We start from the raw sequence: 23,678 nt of genomic DNA on the forward strand, positions 1-23,678 counted from the left end.
ACTATTTCAAGAATGAAAAATATATCGCAGAGTCAAATTGTAAAATGGTAAAGTTTACAAAGAAATGGTTTCAATTACGTGCCATGTTTACATGAGGTGATCTGTTCAGTTCCCTTTCCATGTACAATTATACATATGAATATTATTTTCATTTACTCCTCGCTTGTTTCTTAAATTGTTTACTATTATGTGAACCTGACAGTTCAATTTATATATTTGTTGCAATTACTGTTGTACTGTATTTTGTTGTTATTAATTTGATTTGTCATTGAAAAGATATCTTGTTATGTTTGAATAATAATAAAATCCCTGTGGAGGGGAAACAAATTGAAAAAAAAAGAAGAAATCCGTTCCAAAGCTTCGCATAGTACTACCACCACCACCACCGACACAATACTACTACGACGACGACGACTACTGCTACTACTACCACCACCACCACCACCACCGCCACAATACTACTACTACTACATTTTTAACGTGTTTTTTTTTCATTACGACAAGTTACAATCATGTCGAGAACATTAATGATTCCGTTACGCGCGCTCCTATTAAGACCTGTCAAGGGAAATGCCATTTCGGTTAAAGGTCGATTCCGCTGGGGAAAACCCATGACCAAAAATATCAGGGGAATTATAGATACAGAATACTTTATATTGCAAACTGGAAGAAGCCATTTTAATTACCATTTGACTGTGTATAGACGTGCTTTCTGATGTAGTATATATACTTCAGCTTTATCGAAATTTAATAATAGATAAATTAGCAGAGGCAGCTTGTCTGTTGATAGAGAGTAAAAGCGACAAGTTAAAGACCAACTTTGACAATGTCTTATCGCGTGGAAAAGCGAATCAATGAGCTGAAGGCAGCAATTGACTCATATGCACCCGGATCGACATTTCGTCTGGCACGAGATCGGCCAACCGAGCTACCACCTGTCCTTCGGATAGGATTGTTTGGCCCAACAGGAGTGGGTAAATCGGCGTTGATCAACTCGATGAACTACGCAACGGGACCGATGTGGGAGAGTCGAGCGGCTGAGGGGTTTGCGGCTGAAGCCTCCAAGACGCTGGCTCGTAATGCCTTTCCCATGACTGAACAAATAACAATGATTGATAACAGAGGAATGAGGAGCTTAGGAGGACCATTCATGGTTGAACTTGGTCATCAGATAGGTAATCATTGATTCTTTATTAAATGTTTAAATATGCATATTAATATGAATAAATGACAATAAATAATGAATGAATGAGTATTCCATATTACCTGACAGTATGTGACCAAATTGATATTGAAAAGTCTATAACAAACAAGTGAACACACAATTGCACAAGTGGGTAATGGATTAATATTACATTTTGAACAAATGCAAGAATCAAATAAATTCATCATAAAAAGAATAAATGTGCTTTTATTACAGTAGTTGTTGCTCCTCTGTACAAGCATGACAAAGAATTGACATACACATGGCGGCTTTGGGGAATGCCCCCCCCCCCAGGGAAAACCAAACTCCCTCTCGCTTGCATCATTCTTTCACTCACACTCCTTAATTAAGCAATACGTGGCAGCCTCATTACAGGGGCGGGCCCAGGATTTTCCATGGGGCACATTTTTCCGAGGAAAATTTGACAAGCAAAAATATAATAATAAAGGTTTGACCAAGAGTTAATAATATTTCGCCCCCGATTTTTTTAAAAGGCTTCACTTCCAGAAGGAGGGGGAACATATTACTGTTTTAACGGCATTTTTACATAACAAATTGTAATTTGACTTCTCAAAAGGGAGCCAGCTGCGTTCCCCCCCCCCCCCCCCTGGATCCGCTAGTACCTCAAAATGATATCATGGTTCATTACGACGTCTGGTAAAAAAAGTAAGTTTACATGATCTATACATTTTGGTTTTCATGTAACATTTTGGGAGAGCAGGAGTGGGCACTGGACAACAATGCTCAGTATGTTTTAAATGTTATTTTTCATTGTTAAACGGTCCATTAGATGTGCTTTATAATATTTTAATGTAGAAAATGACTTTTGCCTCTTCTCCAACATATTTTGAATGATATCCCGACATAAATGTATCAACATTTTGGTCTGCATGGTAGCTCGACCTTTATTGTCAGGCGCAAATTTTCTGATCACTTCCCGATCATCTCCGATTCTAACCCTCTGTTCATGATGTTACTCTACACAATTGGAAACGATAATCATAATAATAATCCAATTTAATTCGTAATAAAAATCAACTACAGTTTTACAGACGACCATTCTTGCTTCGTAAAACAAAACAACAACAAAAACGGTATGATATTGAGCATAAATGGAAATGAGGGCGTCCACTAAAGTATTAGTAGACCGGCCAAACCTCAAAAAGTGCTCTAGATAAGGATTCGACGGCAAAATTTGTTAATGCTTGGCATCCCAGCTAATAGTCTTCTAAAAATACCCAGGAATAGCGTACGGCCGGATGCCAAGCGCAATTTTGCGTGAAAATGTCATTTTTAGCGTAAAATCCGAAAGACTGTCGAAAATCACGCATTTTGATATTTTGACGGATTATCATCATATTTTTGATTATTCTTGATATGAAATTATTTTTGTTCAGAATTTCAAATTATAAGTCTACTAAATATGCATTTCAAATTTGAATATTACACACACACATATGGCACAGGGAAACATAAAACCGCGATTTCCTCGAAATAAAAGTTTGTAAAAACTATCAATAGTTTGAAGTTTTTTTACGCAACATAAATTCTTCGATTTAAATGCGTTTATCCATCGAATGTATAGTAAATGTCCTAGTGCCACATATATTAAAATCATTTTCAAGGAAGATGGTAGATATCTCATTTTATGTTATCCGAAAGGAGACAATGTGCATTTTACCAGGTGCGCATTTTCAAAGAAAAATTGAAAATACCGTACATTATGTACATAATTACATGTATAAGTACATACTAAAGCGAGCTTTTATTTACATGTATATAAGTCCATAATAAAGCGAGTTTTTAATTGGATAGCACAATTTGTCAATTCCTTGCATCCCAGCTAAAAGTCTTGCGGAAATACTGAGGAATAGCGTACGGGCGGATGCCAAGTGCACTTTTGCGTAAAAGTATAATTTTTCGCGTAAAATCTGAAAGACTGTCGAAAATCACGCATTTTAATATTTCGACGGGTTATCATCATAGTTTTAATTATCTTTGATATGGAATTGTTTTTATTCAGAGTTTCAAATTATAAGTCTACTAAATATGCATTTCAATTTGGAATATTACACACACATATATGGCAATATGGCACAAAAAATCGTGATTTACTCGAAATAAAAGTCTGTGAACACTATCAATAGCTCTTAGTTTTTTTACAACTCAAATTCTTCGATTTAAATTGGTTCATCTATTGAATATCGATCGTTTCTAATGTCACAAATATCAAAATAATTTTTAAGTAAGGTGGAAGAGATATTTTCCGAAACGGGACATGCAAAATTTATCGGGGAGGGGGGGCATTTTGAGTGTAAAATTGAAGATAATGTAAATTATAAACATAACATGAATAAGTACTTAAAAACGAATTACAAAATTTCTGGCCGCAACTGCCTCTGCCCCTCCCTCCCCCGCTGTCTAAGGTCATGTATAGTGTCCGAAAGGATTACATGGAGCTGAAAGTATCCCGCTTTTGCGCTAACGGTTTTGTTTAGTAAGATATTCATCTTTTTCCACATTAAAAATATGTTCAAAATCATTCATTCAATTCGAAATTTTCAGTTCACGCTTCGCGCTCGCATCAAATGCTATAATTAAATCTGTTAAATACTGATCAATGTTCATTATTTGACGATTTTTATTTAATTACCTCATTTGCTAAGAAAGCGTGAATGCTTCTAAGCTAGCAACTAGAGGAGCGATAGCTTAAGGTACTCTCCGAGGGACCTATAATGAGGATTAAAATGCCTTACTACCATTACTAGTATAAGGCATTTAAATGCCTTACTTGGCACCAGCGCACTAAGTGGGAATCGAACCCAGGCCACCGGAATTCGAAATCCCCTCACTACCGATTGAGCTATCGCGCCTTAGAATGTTCAGTTTCTAATAAAAAAAAAACGACTCGGCTTGTACTGGATTCTTTTTAAACAGATATATAATATTGTTTATTTCAAAACTTCATCAAAATGTCCAGTTCACGAATTGGAATATAAAAATCTGATTGCGTTTCGCCCTCGCATCAATAGCCTATAGATCTTCTTTTTTTTAATTTATTAAATGCTCCGTTTTAATGTCAGAATATAAAAAAAATAACATTACAATTAAATATGAATCATGTTCATGATTGCACTTAGGAATTGTGTAACTTTCTAACTTTCAGCTGTAAATTTCATGGCATGTTGAAAAAATGCTTGCATTATTCAAATAGGACTTGTCAGATACTTAATCGTGCTTGTGAGAATCTAATTTGGTACCCCCTGCAAAATACCAAGCCCCGCCCCCGTACTTCTCTGTTGATAAAATCCTAGCTACGCTGCTGGTGAGTGCAGCTGACTGACCAATCGTTTTAAACAAGGGAAGAATTTGTGTTTATTCAGAAAAAAAATGTTTGAAATTACAATAATTACATTCAATTGAGGCAATAATGAATCAATACAAATATATTGATGTATAAATAACAGATAAAAATTAATGAATGAGTAAATGACACCCTCCCCAACAAGCTTTCGATTATTTTGCTTCAATTGTTTATGCCTTTTATGCCTTTTCTTGACTTTTTTTTGTTGGGGGGGACAAGTTTCTCCCATCACCTCCATGCATCCTCTATCAAAAGGCTTATGTCACCGTAGCTCATTTCCCCCATTTTAGAATGTAGAAGGCATTATTTCATGAAACTGAGGTCTTTTTAATCAGTTAAATGAACAATTCATAAGACCAGAAATTAAAATAGATCGGCCAATAACCATTTGCATGAGCTAAGAGTTTTCATCTGTGGAAAATGATGTTTGAAATACCAAACGAGTAGTTTCTTAAAGGTCAAGTCCACCCCAGGAAAATGCTGACTTGAATAAATAGAGAAAAATCAAACTAGCATAGTGCTGAAAATTTCATCAAAATCGGATGTATAATATAAGAAAGTTACGACATTTTAAAGTTTTGCTTATATTTTTAACAAAACAGTGATATGCACAACTAGGTGAGTCAGTCGATGATGTCCATCACTCACTATTTCTTTTGTTTTTTTTTATTGTTTGAATTATACAATATTTCATTTTTTATCTATATGACAATTAGGACCAACCTGACTGAACCATATATAAAACAATGCTAATTCCACAAGCTCAGGGAGGAATCGTAGTATCACTTGACAATGAGGAGAAACTTACAATAATTCATATTTCATATATTAAAATACAAAAAATAGTGAGTGGATTACGGTACAACTGCATTTCCCAAAAGGGCATTGTTATGTCAAGGGCTGCAGGGTCGGGCTGTCCGGCCCCCGTAGCAAATGCAAAAACTTTGGTGAAGTAAAATGAATTGAATGAAAATTATAATTTGCAATGCAAAAGACCAAGTAACATTTATTATTCATATTTTAACATAATAATTATAGCAGCAGGACAATGGAAACAACTGAAATTAATAATTATTCACAAAAACGCCATCAATTGCTCATCGAACCTAAATAACGTATGACCTTGATCATGTGAACTGAAATTTGTGCAAAATAATCGATGATACTTTAATACCCTTATGTACAAGTGTAATCTTTAACTGGATCAATAAAAATAAAGTTATGATGACATTAAAAAAAACACCCCATATGGCCTAAGTTCAGTGACTCTAAATGAATTTTGACCTTAATCATGTGATCTAAAACTTGTGCAATAATACATGAATAATAAAGTCTCATTATTTTTTTTCTATACATTCAAAGTTAAAATGAAATTTTGAAAAATGTAACTTTGGTTAAGATTTCAAGGTTGATATGACGCTGTTATATCAAAACTACCGTCACCTCCACCGGAGAAGTGGCTCCTTTAGTCCTGCTCTGCTAGTATGCCGGCGAGACAAAAATAGGTAGGGGAAGGCGGGGTAAGTTGAGCATAGGGGCAAGTTGAGCCACCAGCCCCAGGCCAATAATGAATGAGTCAGACATTGTGGTGGTGTCATGTATTGATGACCCATAGCATGACCCCTAACCCCACCACATTGTTTTCAACTTTGAAACAAAAAGTTTTTTTTAGAGGGAAAAATATGAATTTCAGCCAAAAAAAGTAAAAAAGAGTGTGAAATAGATAAGTGTTTTATAAACACACACGTCTTTAAATATAATAAAGACATGATAACAACATCATTAGTAAAGGTATGGATATTCATTCTTGTCATAGTCTTTTATATGATGGATGCATAATAAATGTGTGGATACAAAATTATCGCACTTAGTTCGGACTGGGATAAGTTTAGCCAAACAGCATGGGGCAAGTTGAGCCATGGTAATTCCTATGGTAATGTATCTTAAAAAACAAACAAACCATAAAAATCGATTGAAATGCTGGCTGAAAGGAGCAAATTTACATGACTGCTCTTTTCCTTTTAAAGGATGTTAGTATTTATAGAGAATTAGCAAGTGAAAAGACTTTAAACAAAAACTTGACATGCTGGTTCTCCCCTCATACATTTTGTACATCGTTTTCGTGGCACAACTTACCCCAGAAGGTGGCTCAAACTTATCCCATATATGGGGCAAGTTGAACCATTTGACATCGTTTTTTTTTTCAAAGGTCACGGTGACTTCCAGTGTGGGGATAGAAAGTTATATATAGGTGGAAAATAATTCAGAAGAATTAAATTTCATGGCAAGGTACTTATTTCGACAAGATTATTAATCATATCAATTCTAACATGCAAAAAGCAAAAACTGTCACAACTTACCCCGCCTTCCCCTACTGCCGTGCAACGGCCACTTTTTTTAATATACTTTGATAATCAAATAACTGAAGTAAAATGTAGAATGACAGAGTGGTTTAAAAATGCTAATTCAGTCGCTTTATTCATATATGTATGTTTTCCATGATTTTGGATATAGATATTCCTGTAAAATTAATGCTACCATGGTAACGGCAAATTAAATATCAGACCTATTTCTGAATATCGCCACAGGTAGATTTAAGTTCAGCACCAATTCATTCGCGGAAATAGCAAGAAGATCGAACTCTACAAAAGCAAACATAATCCTATATAATATCATAACGAGTATCGCACTGATATAAGCTATGTGCAATATCGATGTAATATTGTGCGCTGTTTATTTTTTTATCAGAAATGTGCATCTGATAAAATAATGTGCATTGTTGTATTTCGCATATATAACATAAAATGATATATATCTTGCATCTTATTTCAATATTTGTTTTCACTATATGTGTCATGACAACAATTATTAAGTATTTATTCGGTTAGCACTAAATCTTGACGAAATTGAGATGCGGAACACAAACATTATACCATTAATAGTTTTTACAAACCTTTATTTTGAGTAAATCACGATTTTATATTTCATATTGCCATATATGTGTGTGTAATATTCAAATTTGAAATGCATATTTAGTAGACTTATAATTTGAAACTCTGAATAAAAACAATTCCATATCAAAGATAATAAAAAATATGATGATAATCCGTCAAAATATCGAAATGCGTGATTTTCGACAGTCTTCCAGATTTTACGCTAAAAATGATACTTTCACGCAAAAGTGCACTTGGCATCCGCCCGTACGCTATTCCTTAGTATTTCCGCAAGACATTTAGCTGGGATGCAAGGAATTGACAGATTGTGCTATTCAATTAAGAACTCGCTTTATTATGGACTTACAGATGTAAATAAAAACTCGCTTTGGTATGTACTTATACATGTATTTATGTACATAATGTACGGTATTTTCAATTTTTCTTTCAAAATGCGCACCTGGTAAAATGCACATTGTCTCCTTTCGGATAAAATAAAATGAGATATCTTCCATCTTACTTGAAAATTCTTTTAATATTTGTGGCACTAGAACACTTACTATACATTCGATGGATAACCGCATTTAAATCGAAGAATTTATGTTGCGTAAAAAAACTTCAAACTATTGATAGTTTTTACAAACTTTTATTTCGAGGAAATTGCGGTTTTATGTTTCCCTGTGCCATATGTTTGTGTGTAATATTCAAAATTGAAATGCATATTTATAGACTTATAATTTGAAACTCTGAATAAAAATAGTTTCATATCAAAGATAATCAAAAATATGATGATAATTCGTCAAAATATCAAAATGCGTGATTTTCGACAATCTTTCAGATTTTACGCTAAAAATGACACTTTCACGCAAAATTGCGCTTGGCATCCGGCCATACGCTATTCCTGGGTATTTTTGCAAAACTTTTAGCTGGGATGCCAAGCATTAGCAAGCATTAACAAATTTTGCCGTCCAAGGTATAAAAATCGTTTTGGCCGGTCTACTATATGGATCCCCCTTGGAAATGAAGATAATATAGTCGACTTATTCATATATGCGTGTATATATACAGGAAAGAAAAAAAAAGAAGGAACAATAAGGTCGAAATCATATCGATGTAAACATAATTACAAAAGAATTGCAAAGCTAATTACACAAATGGGTCTTCGCTGTAAAGGTTGTGAATTATGTTGCGCAATAGACAGAAGAAAAAAGCAGAAAGAGAGAGGGAATGACAAGACATAGAAGACAAGACAAAACAAGAGACAGGACAGTACAAAACAAGATAACATAGTATTTTTTATTGATCTGGTGAAGTAACCATGAGTAACAAAAGATGATATAACTGGACAATATAAGATGGAAAAGGATAAAACAATAAAAATGAAAAATGCAAGCATGATAATCAAGATAATGAAGTGTTAGTTCTGTTGCGAAGAGAAATGAAGCAGGCCCAAGCAGGATAACTTTGAGTTTACGTTTGAGTTAAAGAATTTAAAGAGACACTGTCTTTAATATTACTAGATATATAAGGGAGTTTCATAATTTAGGACCGTTAAATAGGAATGTATTTCGGGCCAGTAAAATTATGTACAGTGGTATATGTAAAGCTCCTTAGAGTGTCTCGTGGGGTAGTTATGATAAAATTTATTTTTAGGGAACATGGCATCAAAAATATGGGAAGTCCGTTATCATTATATAACTATGGATGAAGTGCCCTAACTGTAGTAATTACAGGTCTTGGACTTTCAACAGTTTAAACTCTAGGAATCCCGTAGTTTAAATAAGGCAAAATTAAAGATGAGTAAAGTATGATTAATGATGTGGAGGGAATGCAAAATTTTAGCCTATTAATAATGACGATATTTCTTTAAATTATTTTGGACTATATATTTTTAATATGATTTTTCCAAGAAAGCTTACTGTAAACTAGACCAGATATTTGGTGTACGGTACCATTTCTCATGGGGTATTATCAAACATAATGTTCATCGGTATAACTTTTCTAAGGAATTACCAAATAACATGTATTTTGTTTTGTTAAGGTTCAAAGATAATCGATTGGCTTTTATCCATTCAGTAACGTTAATAAGTTCAGAATTGATAACATCAACTTAAGTTTGTGGATTCTGATGAGGAAAAAATAAGGTCAAATCATCTGCTAACAAGATAAGGGACAAGATTTTGAATGATCTACAGAAATCATTTATATAAATTGTGAAAAGAAGCGGGCCCAATAAGCTACCATGAGGGACACCACAATTAACATATTTCATATTTGTGATCTTTAACAAACACGTACTGTTGTCTGTTGAATAAGTAGCTCCGGAATCACTCCAAGGCCTTCCCTCGCACACCATAGTGAGATATTTTTTAACTAGGATTTCATGATCAAGGTGACTAGATTTGTCTAGACTCTAGAGCATTGACTACTTTGTTGACATAATTCACCAGTGCATGAATGGTATATTGTGCTTTTCGCGAAACCCAAATTGAACATTATGCATGACAACTTATTTTCGGTTCTAACGTATACTATTCGTTCAAGGATCTTAGAAAACGTAGATAAAAGAGAAATAGGTCGGTAATTACCGACATACAACTTATCACCTTTTAAAATAAAGGAATTACCTTGGCTATCTTCATTTGATTAGGAACTGCACCATTTTCTAAGGAAAGATTGAATATATGCACCAAAGAGGAAAAAATAAATTTATTACGGATTTTAAAATGATATTATTAATTTCATCAAAGCCATACAGGCTATTATTTAAACCATATACAATATCAATAACTTCTTGATTATGTTGGAGCAAGAAATATTGAATTTGGGTTAGGTTGGCCGAGATAGTCCGAAAAAATTTTCGTCTCGGGAGGAATATCTTTAGCCAGATTTGCTCCGATAAAAGATAAATGGTTATTAGATATACTTGAAAGGTTGTCACCATCATCAGCATAATAGAGGACCAAACCCTGAGGTGTTAAAATTACACCATAAAGATTGAACATAACACAAAAGAGTCACTAAATGTAACAGCCAAAGGTGTTGTAATAACACCTATAGGTGTAAAACTAACACCACCAATTTAACACCGGTGTAAAATAACTGGTGTGGTCCTCTATGTACACCGGTTAACACCACAGTTTTTGCTGCGAATCTTTCAAAATGATTATATTAGTATTTTTCAATTAATTTAACCCTCAAATTAAATGATACGTTCCATTCACATCTTCAGAAAATGAGCCAAATGCGATTTGTTCCAAAATCGGATCGCGAACAGTCGTGAGGTGTGCAGTGACCCTTACACAAACCAAGAACGTAGGGCAAAGACCTTAAAGTGTGAACGATGCAACGTCAATGAGGGTGGAACGAGTATAAGCGAAACAGACATTGGCGGAGGACATAAAATGAGAAGCTCCAAAATAAAAGAATATGTAGTGAGATACTATGGAAGCTTAAAAGTGCCACCGAGATGTTGAGATAATTATCTCGGGAAGCCGACATCTTGATAGCAAAAAATAAGATGACGAGATCCTGGATCTCATCATGTCGACATCTTTTAGAAGAGATGATGAGATGACAAGATCCCGAATCTCATCATGTCAACATCTTTTAGAAGAGATGATGAGATGACAAGATCCCGGATCTCATCATGTCAACATCTTTAAGAAGAGATGACAAGATGACAAGATCCTGGATCTCATCATGTCAAAATCTTTAAGAAGAGATGATGAGATGACAAGATCCCGGATCTCATCATGTTGACATCTTGTAGAAGAGATGATGAGATGACAAGATCCCGGATCTCATCATGTTGACATCTTGTAGAAGATATCGACTTCCCAAGATAATTATCTCAACATCTCGGTGGCACTTTTAAGCTTCCATAAGATACACCTAAATATAGCAAATTCAAATATCAAGATATTATGTCTAGTACGCATGTAGTGAAGTCGTTTATGCATGCATAATACAATAAGATCGACGTCACAATTGAATATTACCATTCAGTAAAGTCAACCAATCGATAGAAGTTAGGCACAAAGGAAAGACATGGCTAGATCAGGCGAATTGTATAACACAAAGTCGAATGTTCAAATAGAAGTTAATAATAAAATGGACGATGATTAGTATACCTTGGTCACTTTTTGCTCTCCGGCGGCCAATCGGCGAGTCGAAAACAGCCGTTTGAACATTTTTTACCAATTACATAATAGGTAGTTTGAATCCAAATGAATAAAACGGCTGTTTGCGACTCGCCGTACGGTCGCCGTAGAGCAAATGTGACCAAGGTATAATGCAAGCATGCAAGGCATGATTAGGAGCTCACAATGAAAACGTTTCTTTGCGTTTTTTCTAACATCAGAATGTTGACATTGCAAAGGTGAACATGAAAAAGACAAAAGTAGTAAAAGAGTATAAATGCGAAAGGGTAACGAGTATGGCCTGCACGACGACAATTAAGTGATTGGTTAACATTGGTTTGACTTTTAAAAAATCTGAGCTAGAAGGTCACACTTGTCACCTGTGTCTGTGATATGTTACAAAAATGAAGCCCAGAAAAAATTGCGTTCGAAAATAATTATTTAGTGCTTCAAAAATTGAAATATAAAGTGACCGGAAACACCATCTTAATTTCATCCCATACACTTATGTGTACTATTTAGGTGTCTATAAGACGCCTATTTACAAAATCGGGGTTTGCCTTGTAGTTTTCACTTTTCATTCTCAATAATGGTTGTTTTCAGGGTTTATTAGTTCTAATACATGCACTTGTACACATGTTTCATCTTGGTTTGAGAATTTTTTAAATCGGCTGCTCACAAAGTTAAACAATACCTTTAAACAGCATAGTTAACTATGTACATCTTTAGCATTCTTTTATCATGAAAACTTGCACGATACTGAGTAAATGAATATGACATGCATGGCATGATGAGCATGATAAGTGAATATATTTGGGCACAAGTCCTATTAATATTCTAAGAATCGATTAAGAATACCAATCACCAAATACTCGGTAATGATTTTTTTTTTTTCAATTTGTTTCCCCTCCACAGGGATTTTATTATTATTCAAACATAACAAAATATCTTTTCAATGACAAATCAAATTAATAACAACGAAATACAATACAACAGTAATTGCAACAAATATATAAATTGAACTGTCAGGTTCACATAATAGTAAACAATTTAAGAAACAAGCGAGGAGTAAATGAACAATAATATTCATATGTATAATTGTACATGGAAAGGGAACTGAACAGATCACCTCATGTAAACATGGCACGTAATTGAAACCATTTCTTTGTAAACATTACCATTTTACAATTTGACTCTGCGATATATTTTTCATTCTTGAAATAATTCTGAAGTGCAAATTTGATATTATCAAAAACAGGTAATTGATGTTTTACTCTGGAAGTGTAAATCATTAGCCGTATCACTATCAATAAACAATTCAATGCATGATTACTTGAACCTCTTAAGCCAAATAATTTTTCTTTATTAGAGAAAAATATTCTATTTCCAGTTTTAAGAAATATCCATTGCTCAAACCTGTCCCATATATGTTTAATACATGTACATTCACAAAGTAGATGAGTGACTGTTTCACGGTGTACATTACAAAAAGTACATTCTTTTTGTTGAGCTAAATTAATTTTAAACAATATTTCATTTGTATATAAAATGCGTTGCATTATTTTGAACTGAAACCAACGTAAATTCACATCGGTAGTACAACTGAATCCAATCTTGCCACTAGAGCAATACGACTGCCATTGCTTGTCATTCATATCGAATATACACTTCCACTTAAGAAAACTTTTACACTCCACTTTTCTTTTCTTTTTAAGAATCGTATAGATATGTGAACAACCTTTATCATATTTTATAACAAGTGCTATTGTATCAGGGATAATAGGCTCTTGGAACTTGCTGTGTGTGCCATTGCTAAAACCGTCTCTTATAGCATCACAATCATAATCCATGGTAAAAAAGAAAATTTATTCGAACATTGCATTTTTCCTGAAGGTCATTCAAAGAGAGGAAATTGCCATGTACATCTAAAATATCATTAACAAAACGAACACCCCTATTATTTAGAGATCTACTGTGAATTGAGCTATTTCCTATTTTGATAAAATCATTGTTCCATAAGGGTTGGCAAGGTATATCATTACAGTGCATAGATAACAGTGTGCTATACGCTAAGAACATTTCTTTCCAAAAAGTATTTTTAATTTCGTGTGCCAGTCTAAAAAAATAGCTATTTCCCATATAAAGATCCAAGTTTTGAGTTTTATGCAAAAAAGACTGGAGAAGACAAATAATATTACCGTCAATGGAACCGTTTATCATTTTTTTCATCCAAGAAATTTTCAATGACTGGCAATGCAGATTTATGTCTATCATTTTTACTCCACCTTCAGAATAACTCTGAGACATTTGATTTCTACTTACTTTATCTGGTTTCTCTCCCCATATGAATCTATGAAATTGGGAATTTACATCTTTTAGAAATAACTCACTTGGATTCGGGAGAGAAAGAATTAAGTAGTTCAATTTAGACACAAACAATGACTTGACAACCGTAACTCTTCCAAGGACCGTCAGGTAACGTCTTAACCATTAAGTCATTTGACTTTTGATTTCTTTAAACTTTTCATTGTAATTATGCACTGTCATTTTCTGAAGATCTGTAATGATTTTATAGGTGTGGTAAAAGCAAACAAAAAAAGTTAATGAATTGAAAGAAGAGGCCATGCCCCACATGTTGAAATATCAAATGGATAATAGACATGATAGAAAAGGAAGATTGCCATTTTGGTGAAACCAGCCATTGAAAGTTATTATCACCAAAAAGGCAGACATTGTCTTTACAAGTAAATTGTTTAAACAAAATGTCGATTATTCAACTTGAAATCCATAGTAAAACTGACAACAAAAAGTGATGCAAGCATTCTGGGCGTGATCAAGGGCAAGTAAGTACAGATTTTCTCATAACTGGGTAATGTTAATGTTACAAGAATAAAGGAGTAAGTCAAGCGTTGATTATTCAACTGGAAATCGACAGTAAAATAGACGACTGCTGAATAATGAAGCAAACTACATGCTTGGCATGATCAAGAGCTAACAACACAGAACTTTACTTATAAAATCGGCAAGAGCGAACAAAAGGTTGGGAGTTAACGAATTGAAAGAAGGGATCAAGCCCTACATGTTCAAACACCAAATGGATAATATAAAAGAAAGATTGCCATTTTGGTAAAACCAGTCATTGTGAGCTAATATCACAAAAGGGTAGACGTTACCATAGAAAGCAATTTTTTAAAACAAAATGTCGATCATTTTTTTTTGAAACATAATTATAAATTATACAATAAATCCATTACAATATAATTATACAACTTATACATCAAACTTAAAAAATACTAGAAATTAACACTAATGCGTTTCATAATATCTCATTCAACTTGAGATCGATAGTTGAACGGCCAATAAATAGTGATGCAAGCATTTTTGGCAAGCATGGTTTTAATATTTTAAATTAATGTATGTATATGTTTATAACCACTGGAAGTTGGGCAGAAGGCGTATTGCCACAGTTATTCAGCTAACTATATTTCTACCCCTGGCAATCCAGTGGTTAATTTCTATCTTATTGTTCATTCTTTGATATCTGAATTGTATATGTATTCTTTATGTTCTCTTCATTTTGCCAAATAAATAATAATGATAATAACAATAATAATAATGGTCACGGGCTCACAAATAAACACAGATTTTAATTGGGTATATTTTGTGATTGCACGGGCGAATAAAGAATGTTTAATAATGATGCAAGCATGATTGGCATGATCAAGACCTAATGAACACAGGATTTCACTCATTTTTATAATTGGGTAATGTTGTTATTGAAAATGAAGGTGAAAGAACAAAACAAACAGCAAAACCAAAACAGTCATTTAGAATTCCTAAAAGGACATGCATGATAGAATCAACATTCAACTTGCAGTGAAGAGAAGATGAAAAATATACGCAATGGTACCAGGCGAGGGTTCGCCCGCACAAAGAGGAACTTATGTCAGTGTATGTATAATAACTAGATCACTAGATATTACAAATAGAGGAATAATGCATGCATGAAGGTGCACAGAATCTAGCACACTATTATTGTCTATTTATCCGTTTGAGGCAATGATATTTTAATGTTGAATAAAAGATGCTAAATACTAAGATAATATAAGAATGTATGCATGATATGAACTACTTCATTATGTTCATTAATACAAAATATTAAGGTAACAAAATACAATACAACATTGCCATTTGGATGATATTAGGGGGAAAAATCATAAAATGAAATAAAGGAAGTATGCATGACATGACCAGAGGAACATACACGAAATAATCAATATTTCTTATAACTGTAATGTACCAACCCACTTTTGCTTTCTGGACTAAGCACACAATCTTATCTAAATGTAAGAGGGGAAATGCAATAATGTATTCATTAAAGAAAACATAAAATTCCAATAATTTGAAAAATGAAAATAACATTAATTATTGGAAAGGGTCAAACGATCTAAAAACCAGTAAGAATAAAGAAAAGCAGTTGTATTGACTGGCTACCGTAATCATGTACTGTAATCATAGCCATATAGAGGTTACTGTTTCAATTTACCAGTCTATATAACCTACTATGGCTTTCAGGGCTATGCCCCCCAAAAAAAAAAAAAAAATCTATTTAAATTGTAAAAGGGAAAATGCAATAATGTATTCATTTAAGAAAACAAAATATTCCAATAATTATGCATGAAAAATGAAAGTGACATCAATTGTTACTGGAAAGGGTCAATCAATCTAGGATCCAGTATTAGGTCAACATGTACAGTAATCATGGCATTATAAATTATTGTTTGAATTTGTTTCATTTTCGGCTTACGTAAATACTCAAGTTTCATTTCATAATGAAGGGGTCATTTTAATGGATGAAAATGGGACAATTTTAATTACATTAATTATTTAGCAATTTTAAAATGGGGATAACACATGATGAGGTATATAATACCTGCATAGAAGAGGGATCAGGCCTACTCCATTCTTCCTTGCTGAACTATGGGGATTGAATTTGACAGTCTCCTATGATTTCATAGATTCAGAGTCATGGTGTTGCACGTGACAAGTACTTCGAGTCGGTCCAAGTTGACCACTGTGAAGAAGGTGCGTTTGACTTTTTAATCTGGAGCAGTCCTTTGGTACCTTGAATCATTATCCTGGTTTTTAACTGCTTGGTCATGTTGGTTCTGCGAATGTTGTATGCAACTGATGCTAGATGACCACGCTCTCGTTTCATAGACCTGGGGGCCACTTACATTGACGAGTGGATACCAAGCGCGACAAAAAAAAAACACGTAAAAGGGATGTTTTTTCACGATAGGGCACGTTACGTACGTAACGTGATAGGGTGTCAAAAACACAAAAATAATGAAAAAAAGGTATCTATTTCGCTAGGAAAATTACGTGTTTGGGCCTTAGGGTCGAATTTGCGGGGATGATAAACAAAATTAAATGTTTTGTAAAGGATGTCCTTTTTTGCCCCAACACTTCGTGTTTAGAGTCCGATTTGCGCGAGGTGTAGAAGGACGTGGAGTCGTACTAAACCAACTAATGTAAAGCCGACGACCGAAGGACCCGTAACAATAAAACATTCCTGTACTTGTTTAGGGGCTCATTTCAGGTAATATTTGCCAAGAGTATCGTTTTGTTTCCAATACTTGTTAAGGGTAGGGTTTCGCACGCCAGTACTTGTTAAGGGGTGCATTTTCAGAATATGGAAATTACGTGTTTAGGTTGCTTTTCGAGACCCCATGGTCGCGCATGGTATCCACTCGTGAATGGAAGTGCCCCCCCCCCCCCGGGATAGCGCTTTATACATCGGAACGATGTCTCTAAGCGCTTTACAGATTTATATATTATTACCCCGGTCATCGGATCCTTGCATGCCTGCATACAATGTATGCACCATCTCCACTCGCTGGGGAGCGTTCCAACAAGAGTTCTTAGACTCAATATTATGTAGTATAGGCATACTACCATGACTACATAGGCATAATGTAGTATACTACATAGGCATATAGGCATATGTAGCATAGGCATACTACATAGGCTTTCGCATCCTATATACCGGGTACCCACCACGTGGGTATTTCAAAAAGCTGTTCGGAAGTTAAGAGCGACTTCAAGAACGACTGGTGAACCCTTATACGCGCTAAACAATCGCCAATTCAATACCATTTAACCCGGCCATTTACCACAAGAAAGGATCACCAGTTGTTTTTAAAGTCGCTCTTAACTTACGAACAGCTACCCACCTGGGTGGAGAGTGGTAAATTGGGATTGACGCCTTGCCATAGGACGCTAGGCTCTTCGTGACGTGCATGATGATACTCATATACGTCAAGTGAGAGCTTGATTTTCAGGAATATCAACATAATCTTACACTATTAAACAACAACAACAACACCCCCCCCAAAAAAAAACAAGGGGGTAACATGCAATATCCATTCGATCTAAGTTAACTATAATCCATTTTTAATTGACGACACAATCATGTCCTATCGGTAACAATGTTTTGACAAATTTAACACAAGATAATTTTTGGAAGAAAGAACATGAAAGAAAGAAAGAAAGAAGTGAGTGAGTGACAGAATGGAGGAAGGCAACGATAAAGAGTGTTAGATATTACTAAAGAAAGGAGAAAACAATGTAATATGAACATACATATCGGCATATTTGTCTACTTTTCTAATAAAAGTCTTTCATATATTTTTTGTATTTTAGAAACCCTTTCTCATAAAATGGTGAATGTTTTTCTTGATTACATAACAGCCGGTGTGTATAATGATGAGCAGGAAGTAGAATGGGATATTGGTTTTCTACGAGGCCTGGTAGCAGGGTTAGAGAGGACCTTCACGGCTAAACCAGAATGTGCAATCCACTGCGCCATTATCGTCATCAGGTAAGGTATATATTTACACTTCTTTCATATCTTCATAATAGGGCGACCGCACACCTTACGATTGATCTGCGACTCAATTTTGGAATAAAACGTAGTAGAATGTGATGCTAATGTTGAGACTTGGAATATCTTACTGTGTAATGCTCGACATCATCGTACGAATACCTATGTTCAAATCTGTGACTATATGCTATCATCGTTAATAGAATAAAAGCAAATTTAATATCTAGTCGTAATGACGTCATATAGTCGTACGATTGGCTACGATTTTAAACTGATTTGTCCTTTACTCCAAAATAAAGGTTTGAAATCTTTCAAAATGGTTATACTAGTATTCTTTCATTTAATTTTAACCTCAAATAAAATGATATGTTCCATTCACGTTTTCAGAAAATGAGCAAAATGCGATTTGTTACAAAATCGGATCGCGAACAGTCGTAAGGTGTGCGGTGGTCTTTAGATGTGTCTTCATTGTATTACGTTCGTCAATGATTATATAGTAAATCAGCAGTTAATCATACTTTTTCATTCTTGGACTACAAATATTAAATACACGTAATTTCAAAAATTTATATTTATTATAGACAAAAGGAAAAATGGGGATAATATATCAACAGTTCTTCCACTGCATATTCAAGAGGCCACACAAAAATCTGTTTCACTGAAATAATACGAAACTTTGAAAGGTCATAATTTATTCTAGACTACAATGTCCAAGTCTGATGAAACCATCATTTTTTGTATCTATTCAAATCACATAATTTTCAGCCTGGAGTACCACTTCTTAACGTCCAACGCCAATTTGAATCTTTGGTTTCCTGTCAAATTGGTCCAATTGCTAGTATTGGGTTAAAACAAACATCGTTAGGCCTATTTACTTGATACCTTACCTGCTTGGCAAAAAATCTAAATGCCACTTTGTTTAGCATTCCCCGGAGCTCTAAATTTTTCGTATCATATCATTTTTTTTCTTTTCTTCATAGATCTTACTGTAACTTAGGTTAAAAAAAGGGCAAGGTATGTGTGTAGTCAACGAAATAATCACGAAACAAAAGTTCAATACAAATTGATAATATTTTAAGACCATTTAGGTGTACACTGCAGCCCATTTTCTGAACTTGCATCACAATTCATCTTAAGTTGATGGAGGCCTTTAACAAATAATATGGGGCGCCAATAACTATCCCGAATGAATATTTAATCATCAATCGACACTGCATTTTGGTATTTGTATCCTCTTGATTATCTCGATTCATCTAAGAAGATTGATTATGTTTAATGATTTCATTTTTCCTTTCTTTAATGAAAAGTGCTTTGAACCTAAGCCTTCGAGCCACAGACCTGACCGAACTCATTCTGCAGATAAGAAAAATGACAGGTATGTAACCTCATCGCGTTTATCTACTACACTCACTGGCGTGTCAAGGGGGGGGCACAGGAGGCACGCCCCCCCCCCCCCATCTTGCGAAGCAAAATAAAAATTTGTAAAGTAAACATGTCATTAAAACAGAGGTGTGCCCCCTCTTTTGAAATTGAAGACCTTTTTTTTGCTTGTTAAATTGTTTCGGGTGCGAAATACCCTTAATTTGTGGTTGAAAACCTTTTTTTATGCTTGTCAAATTTTTTCGAGTACGAATTACCCTTAATTTCTGACTACACTGAACTGTAAACGTGTGTTGCTGCTATCCTTAGTGTGTATTGTAAGAAAGTATGACTGTAAGCAAATCGACTCCTACCAAGCTAGCAACAAATTGGGCTTCAAACTTACAGGTCTACCCTTTCAAAGCCCTGTTCAATGGAAATTTTGCAATAGCTTTTAAATTGTGATCACAACTATACCTGCGCCAAAAAAAAGAAAGGCGAAATGGAAGTCTAACCAAAACTAAATTTCCTTATCACGGGCGTATACATAGGTTATTGTGTTTAAAAGACCATTTTCATTTTTCGAAATTCACAATTTTGAAGAATTTTCCTTCCATGGCTGACCGATTAAATTTACAAGCAAAATCTATGAGATAAATTTTATTGATTATAAAAACCATTTTCAACTCGCTCTCCTCAATAATTAGTCACTTTGTCGTTACCACATGCCCGTCATTATTAAGGTGAATGTTGAGATGTTGCTGTTGAGTACACTGTTAGAAAATTTATTCTTAAAATAAAAGAAGTTCCTGCAGCAGAGTCTCGAGAACACATGTAATCTTACCAGATTGCGTAATCTAACATTTATATCATGTAAAATTACAGGAAATTGGTATTTGGTGTATGGAACCTTACAAAATGATCTTCAATAAAACACCATTTTCCCCTTCTTAAACAGACCTGTTCTGTTAAATTGCAGAAAAAATCCTGTTTTATGAATTTACAGAATGATTCTGTTATTGCTTCCTGCGAAATCTTCCTTTTTCTGTAAAATCAGGTGTTTTTTCAACAGTGTAAGGTTGAAGTGAAAACAAAATTCATTCCAACATTGAAAACATGGTTGTTAAACTATAAAAATCGAAATGGATAATGTTCGTTTAGGGCCTAGTTATTAAGATAAAACTTTATTCGGAAAAACAGAATACATTTATCCCACACTTGTAAAAAAAAGTACCATTAGGTACTACAGAATTCTAAACCATGTTATTGGCATACTTAATATGGTAAATTCATTTGTACCATGCTACCATAGTAGCACCATGACCACCGTAGTACTACCACAGAAGTACCTTACGGAATAGGAAAGTATGTACCATAGAGTGTCATCGTCACCCGATACTTTCATTTTACTCCATAGTACCTTTTTAAGGGCAACTTTGCTTGTAAAGTAAATATTTGTATGTTTTATTTGTATTTTCTTGTCAATTTGGTTATGCAAATTATTATGTTCATCAATATGATTATGTTTAGTTGATTAATCAATTCATTTACTTAGTTCATTATAATCCAATGATAAATTCATGCCAGTTCAGTGTCTGTTAATGATAATAATCCTGATTGCAGGGCATCCACCTATCGTGGTCATCACCCACCGGAGACACCCCGACGTACGGGAAGAAATCATCGGTGCTTTCCTGACGGGTCTACAGCAGCAGCGCATCGATTACAAGTACGAGGTCGAGAACTACACCACGGCTGATCACGAGTACGATGCCGAGAAGCACCTGGTTCTCCTTGAAGCCCTCTATCAATGCTGCATCGTTGGTGACAAGGTCATGAAATACAAGGAAACCAATCAGGGTTGTGTTATTCTGTAATATCCGTCATCCCTGAATCTGTAGGGTAAATTCCCACTTGGTCTAAGGCCCGTATTCTGATAGCAGGTTTAACTTAGACTCAGGTTTAAAGTTGTGGTTTAAGTATGGATAGCCAATTGTTACATAAATCACTAACAGTAGAGATATTATCATACTTCAGCTCATTTGGCTCTCAAATCATTCATAATTGTGTAGGAAGTATAAATAGATGATTGTCTTCACCATCGATGAATCAGGAAAGAGCACAGTAAACATAAGAAACATACAACTTAATGCAAATTTTGATACTTTTGGCTTCCCATACAACTTTAAACCTGAGTTTAAGTTAAACCTGATTTCAGAATACGGGCCACTCTGTTTACTGTCTATTTGGTCTTATCCTTCATGATGGTCTAGTCCCAATTCGTCCACAGCCAGTTTGTCCACAAATCATTTAATTCGTCTAATTGCCATTTTTTTCAATTTACATTTTTCCACTTTCCATTTAGGCTAAACCTATCTAACCTAATCTTAACTTGGTCGTACCCCTCTTGATTTGATTTTGATTTATTTTATTTAAACACGGTAAAAAGCCCTCGATCGGCCAATGGCTGGTTTTCAGAGAGGCCGTGCAATTTACAAACAGTATAACGAATAACAAAGTTATACACTGTAAAAACTGTGGTGTTAAAACTGACACCAATTGGTGTTAATAGAGGACCACACCCTGAGGTGTTAAAATAACTCCCTAGAGATTGAACATAACACCAAAGAGTGTAAATTTAACAACCATAGGTGTTGTAATAACACCTATAGGTGTAAAACTAACACCACCAATTTAACACCGGTGTAAAATAACCGGTGTGGTCCTCTATGTACACCGGTTAACACCACAGTTTTGCTGTGTAACAAAGTAAAATAAGTAATGCAAAAAATTATATACAAAACCAAAGAGGATGAACAAAACAGAAACAAAATCAAAAAGAGAGAAAGAAAAACTTAATTTTAATATTATAATCTATACACCAAATTTGACCTAGACTGTGGTGTAAAAAATGTAGGTATACGAAGTGGATATCATTCACTCTGCATGGGCATTAGAATAGATTACAATTATAAGTGATTATTACTGAGACCAACTTGATAGTAGACCTATAGTGGGCTTATCCATGATCTGAGATCAGGATCATCTGCTAGCAGGGGCGGTTCTAGTTTTTTTTTTACATGTGGGGGCGGTTAATTGACCTGAAATTGAATCATGTTTCCTGGCTTCTACCATAACGAAATGGAGACCATAAGAAGCAGTTCATGCTATATAGGAATATTGTGTCGGTCTAGACACAGTGATGGCGATTTTTAATGCACATTATTATTATGGTATATATATATATATATATACCGGTAGGAAGTAATTCCTTTAAAAAGCTGTGTGCGCTATGAACGCCTAGTTTAGCCGGGTAATATAGGAGCGCCTTGAGCACCTAACATCAAGGTGGATATGTGCGTAATATAAATACCCTATATTATTTTGTTATTATTATTACTATTATTGTTGTTATTATTGTTATTATCGTTATTGTTATTATCATTATTGTTATTATTGTTACTATCATTATTACTATCATTGTTATTATTGTTATTATTATGATTATTATTATTTTGACTTGGCAACCCAATGGGTGATTCAACCCCCCCCCCACCCCTTAGATCCGCCATTTGCTGGTACACACAGTGGACAAGCCATTGATTCATATATACTTCAAAGGCTTTTTTTTTTAATCTCTACTTAAACCTCCGTGGTGAGACCAAGAATTGATAGTTTACCTATGTCATGAGTTTGATCAGTACAACTTGACATGATATTTTTACAAATCTCCAACTTTGGACGCCAAAATCATTACCGTTATCTCCTATTGAATATTACTCAGATTTCA

General features: G+C 34.5%; 1 protein-coding gene across 1 annotated transcript; it reads left to right on the forward strand.

The window, feature by feature from the left end:
- Window positions 1–550: 550 nt before the first annotated feature.
- On the forward strand, window positions 551–21,869 carry LOC121423285. Its single transcript, XM_041618619.1, has 4 exons — window positions 551–1,175; window positions 18,397–18,526; window positions 19,837–19,904; window positions 21,512–21,869. The coding sequence occupies exons 1-4, from the start codon at window positions 827–829 to the stop codon at window positions 21,763–21,765; spliced, it is 801 nt and encodes a 266-aa protein (XP_041474553.1). The 5' UTR covers window positions 551–826; the 3' UTR covers window positions 21,766–21,869.
- Window positions 21,870–23,678: the final 1,809 nt, after the last annotated feature.

The sequence above is a fragment of the Lytechinus variegatus genome, chromosome 10 (genome assembly GCF_018143015.1).
Source record: "Lytechinus variegatus isolate NC3 chromosome 10, Lvar_3.0, whole genome shotgun sequence".
NCBI classification, from domain to species: Eukaryota; Metazoa; Echinodermata; class Echinoidea; order Temnopleuroida; family Toxopneustidae; genus Lytechinus; species Lytechinus variegatus.

Coding starts and splice junctions, on each gene's coding strand:
- LOC121423285 (XM_041618619.1), top strand. CDS start 827: ATGTCTTATCGCGTGGAAAAGCGAATCAATGAGCTGAAGGCAGCAATT. Junction 1,176..18,396: donor TGAACTTGGTCATCAGATAG/GTAATCATTGAT, acceptor ATTACATAACAG/CCGGTGTGTATAATGATGAG. Junction 19,905..21,511: donor GCAGATAAGAAAAATGACAG/GTATGTAACCTC, acceptor TCCTGATTGCAG/GGCATCCACCTATCGTGGTC.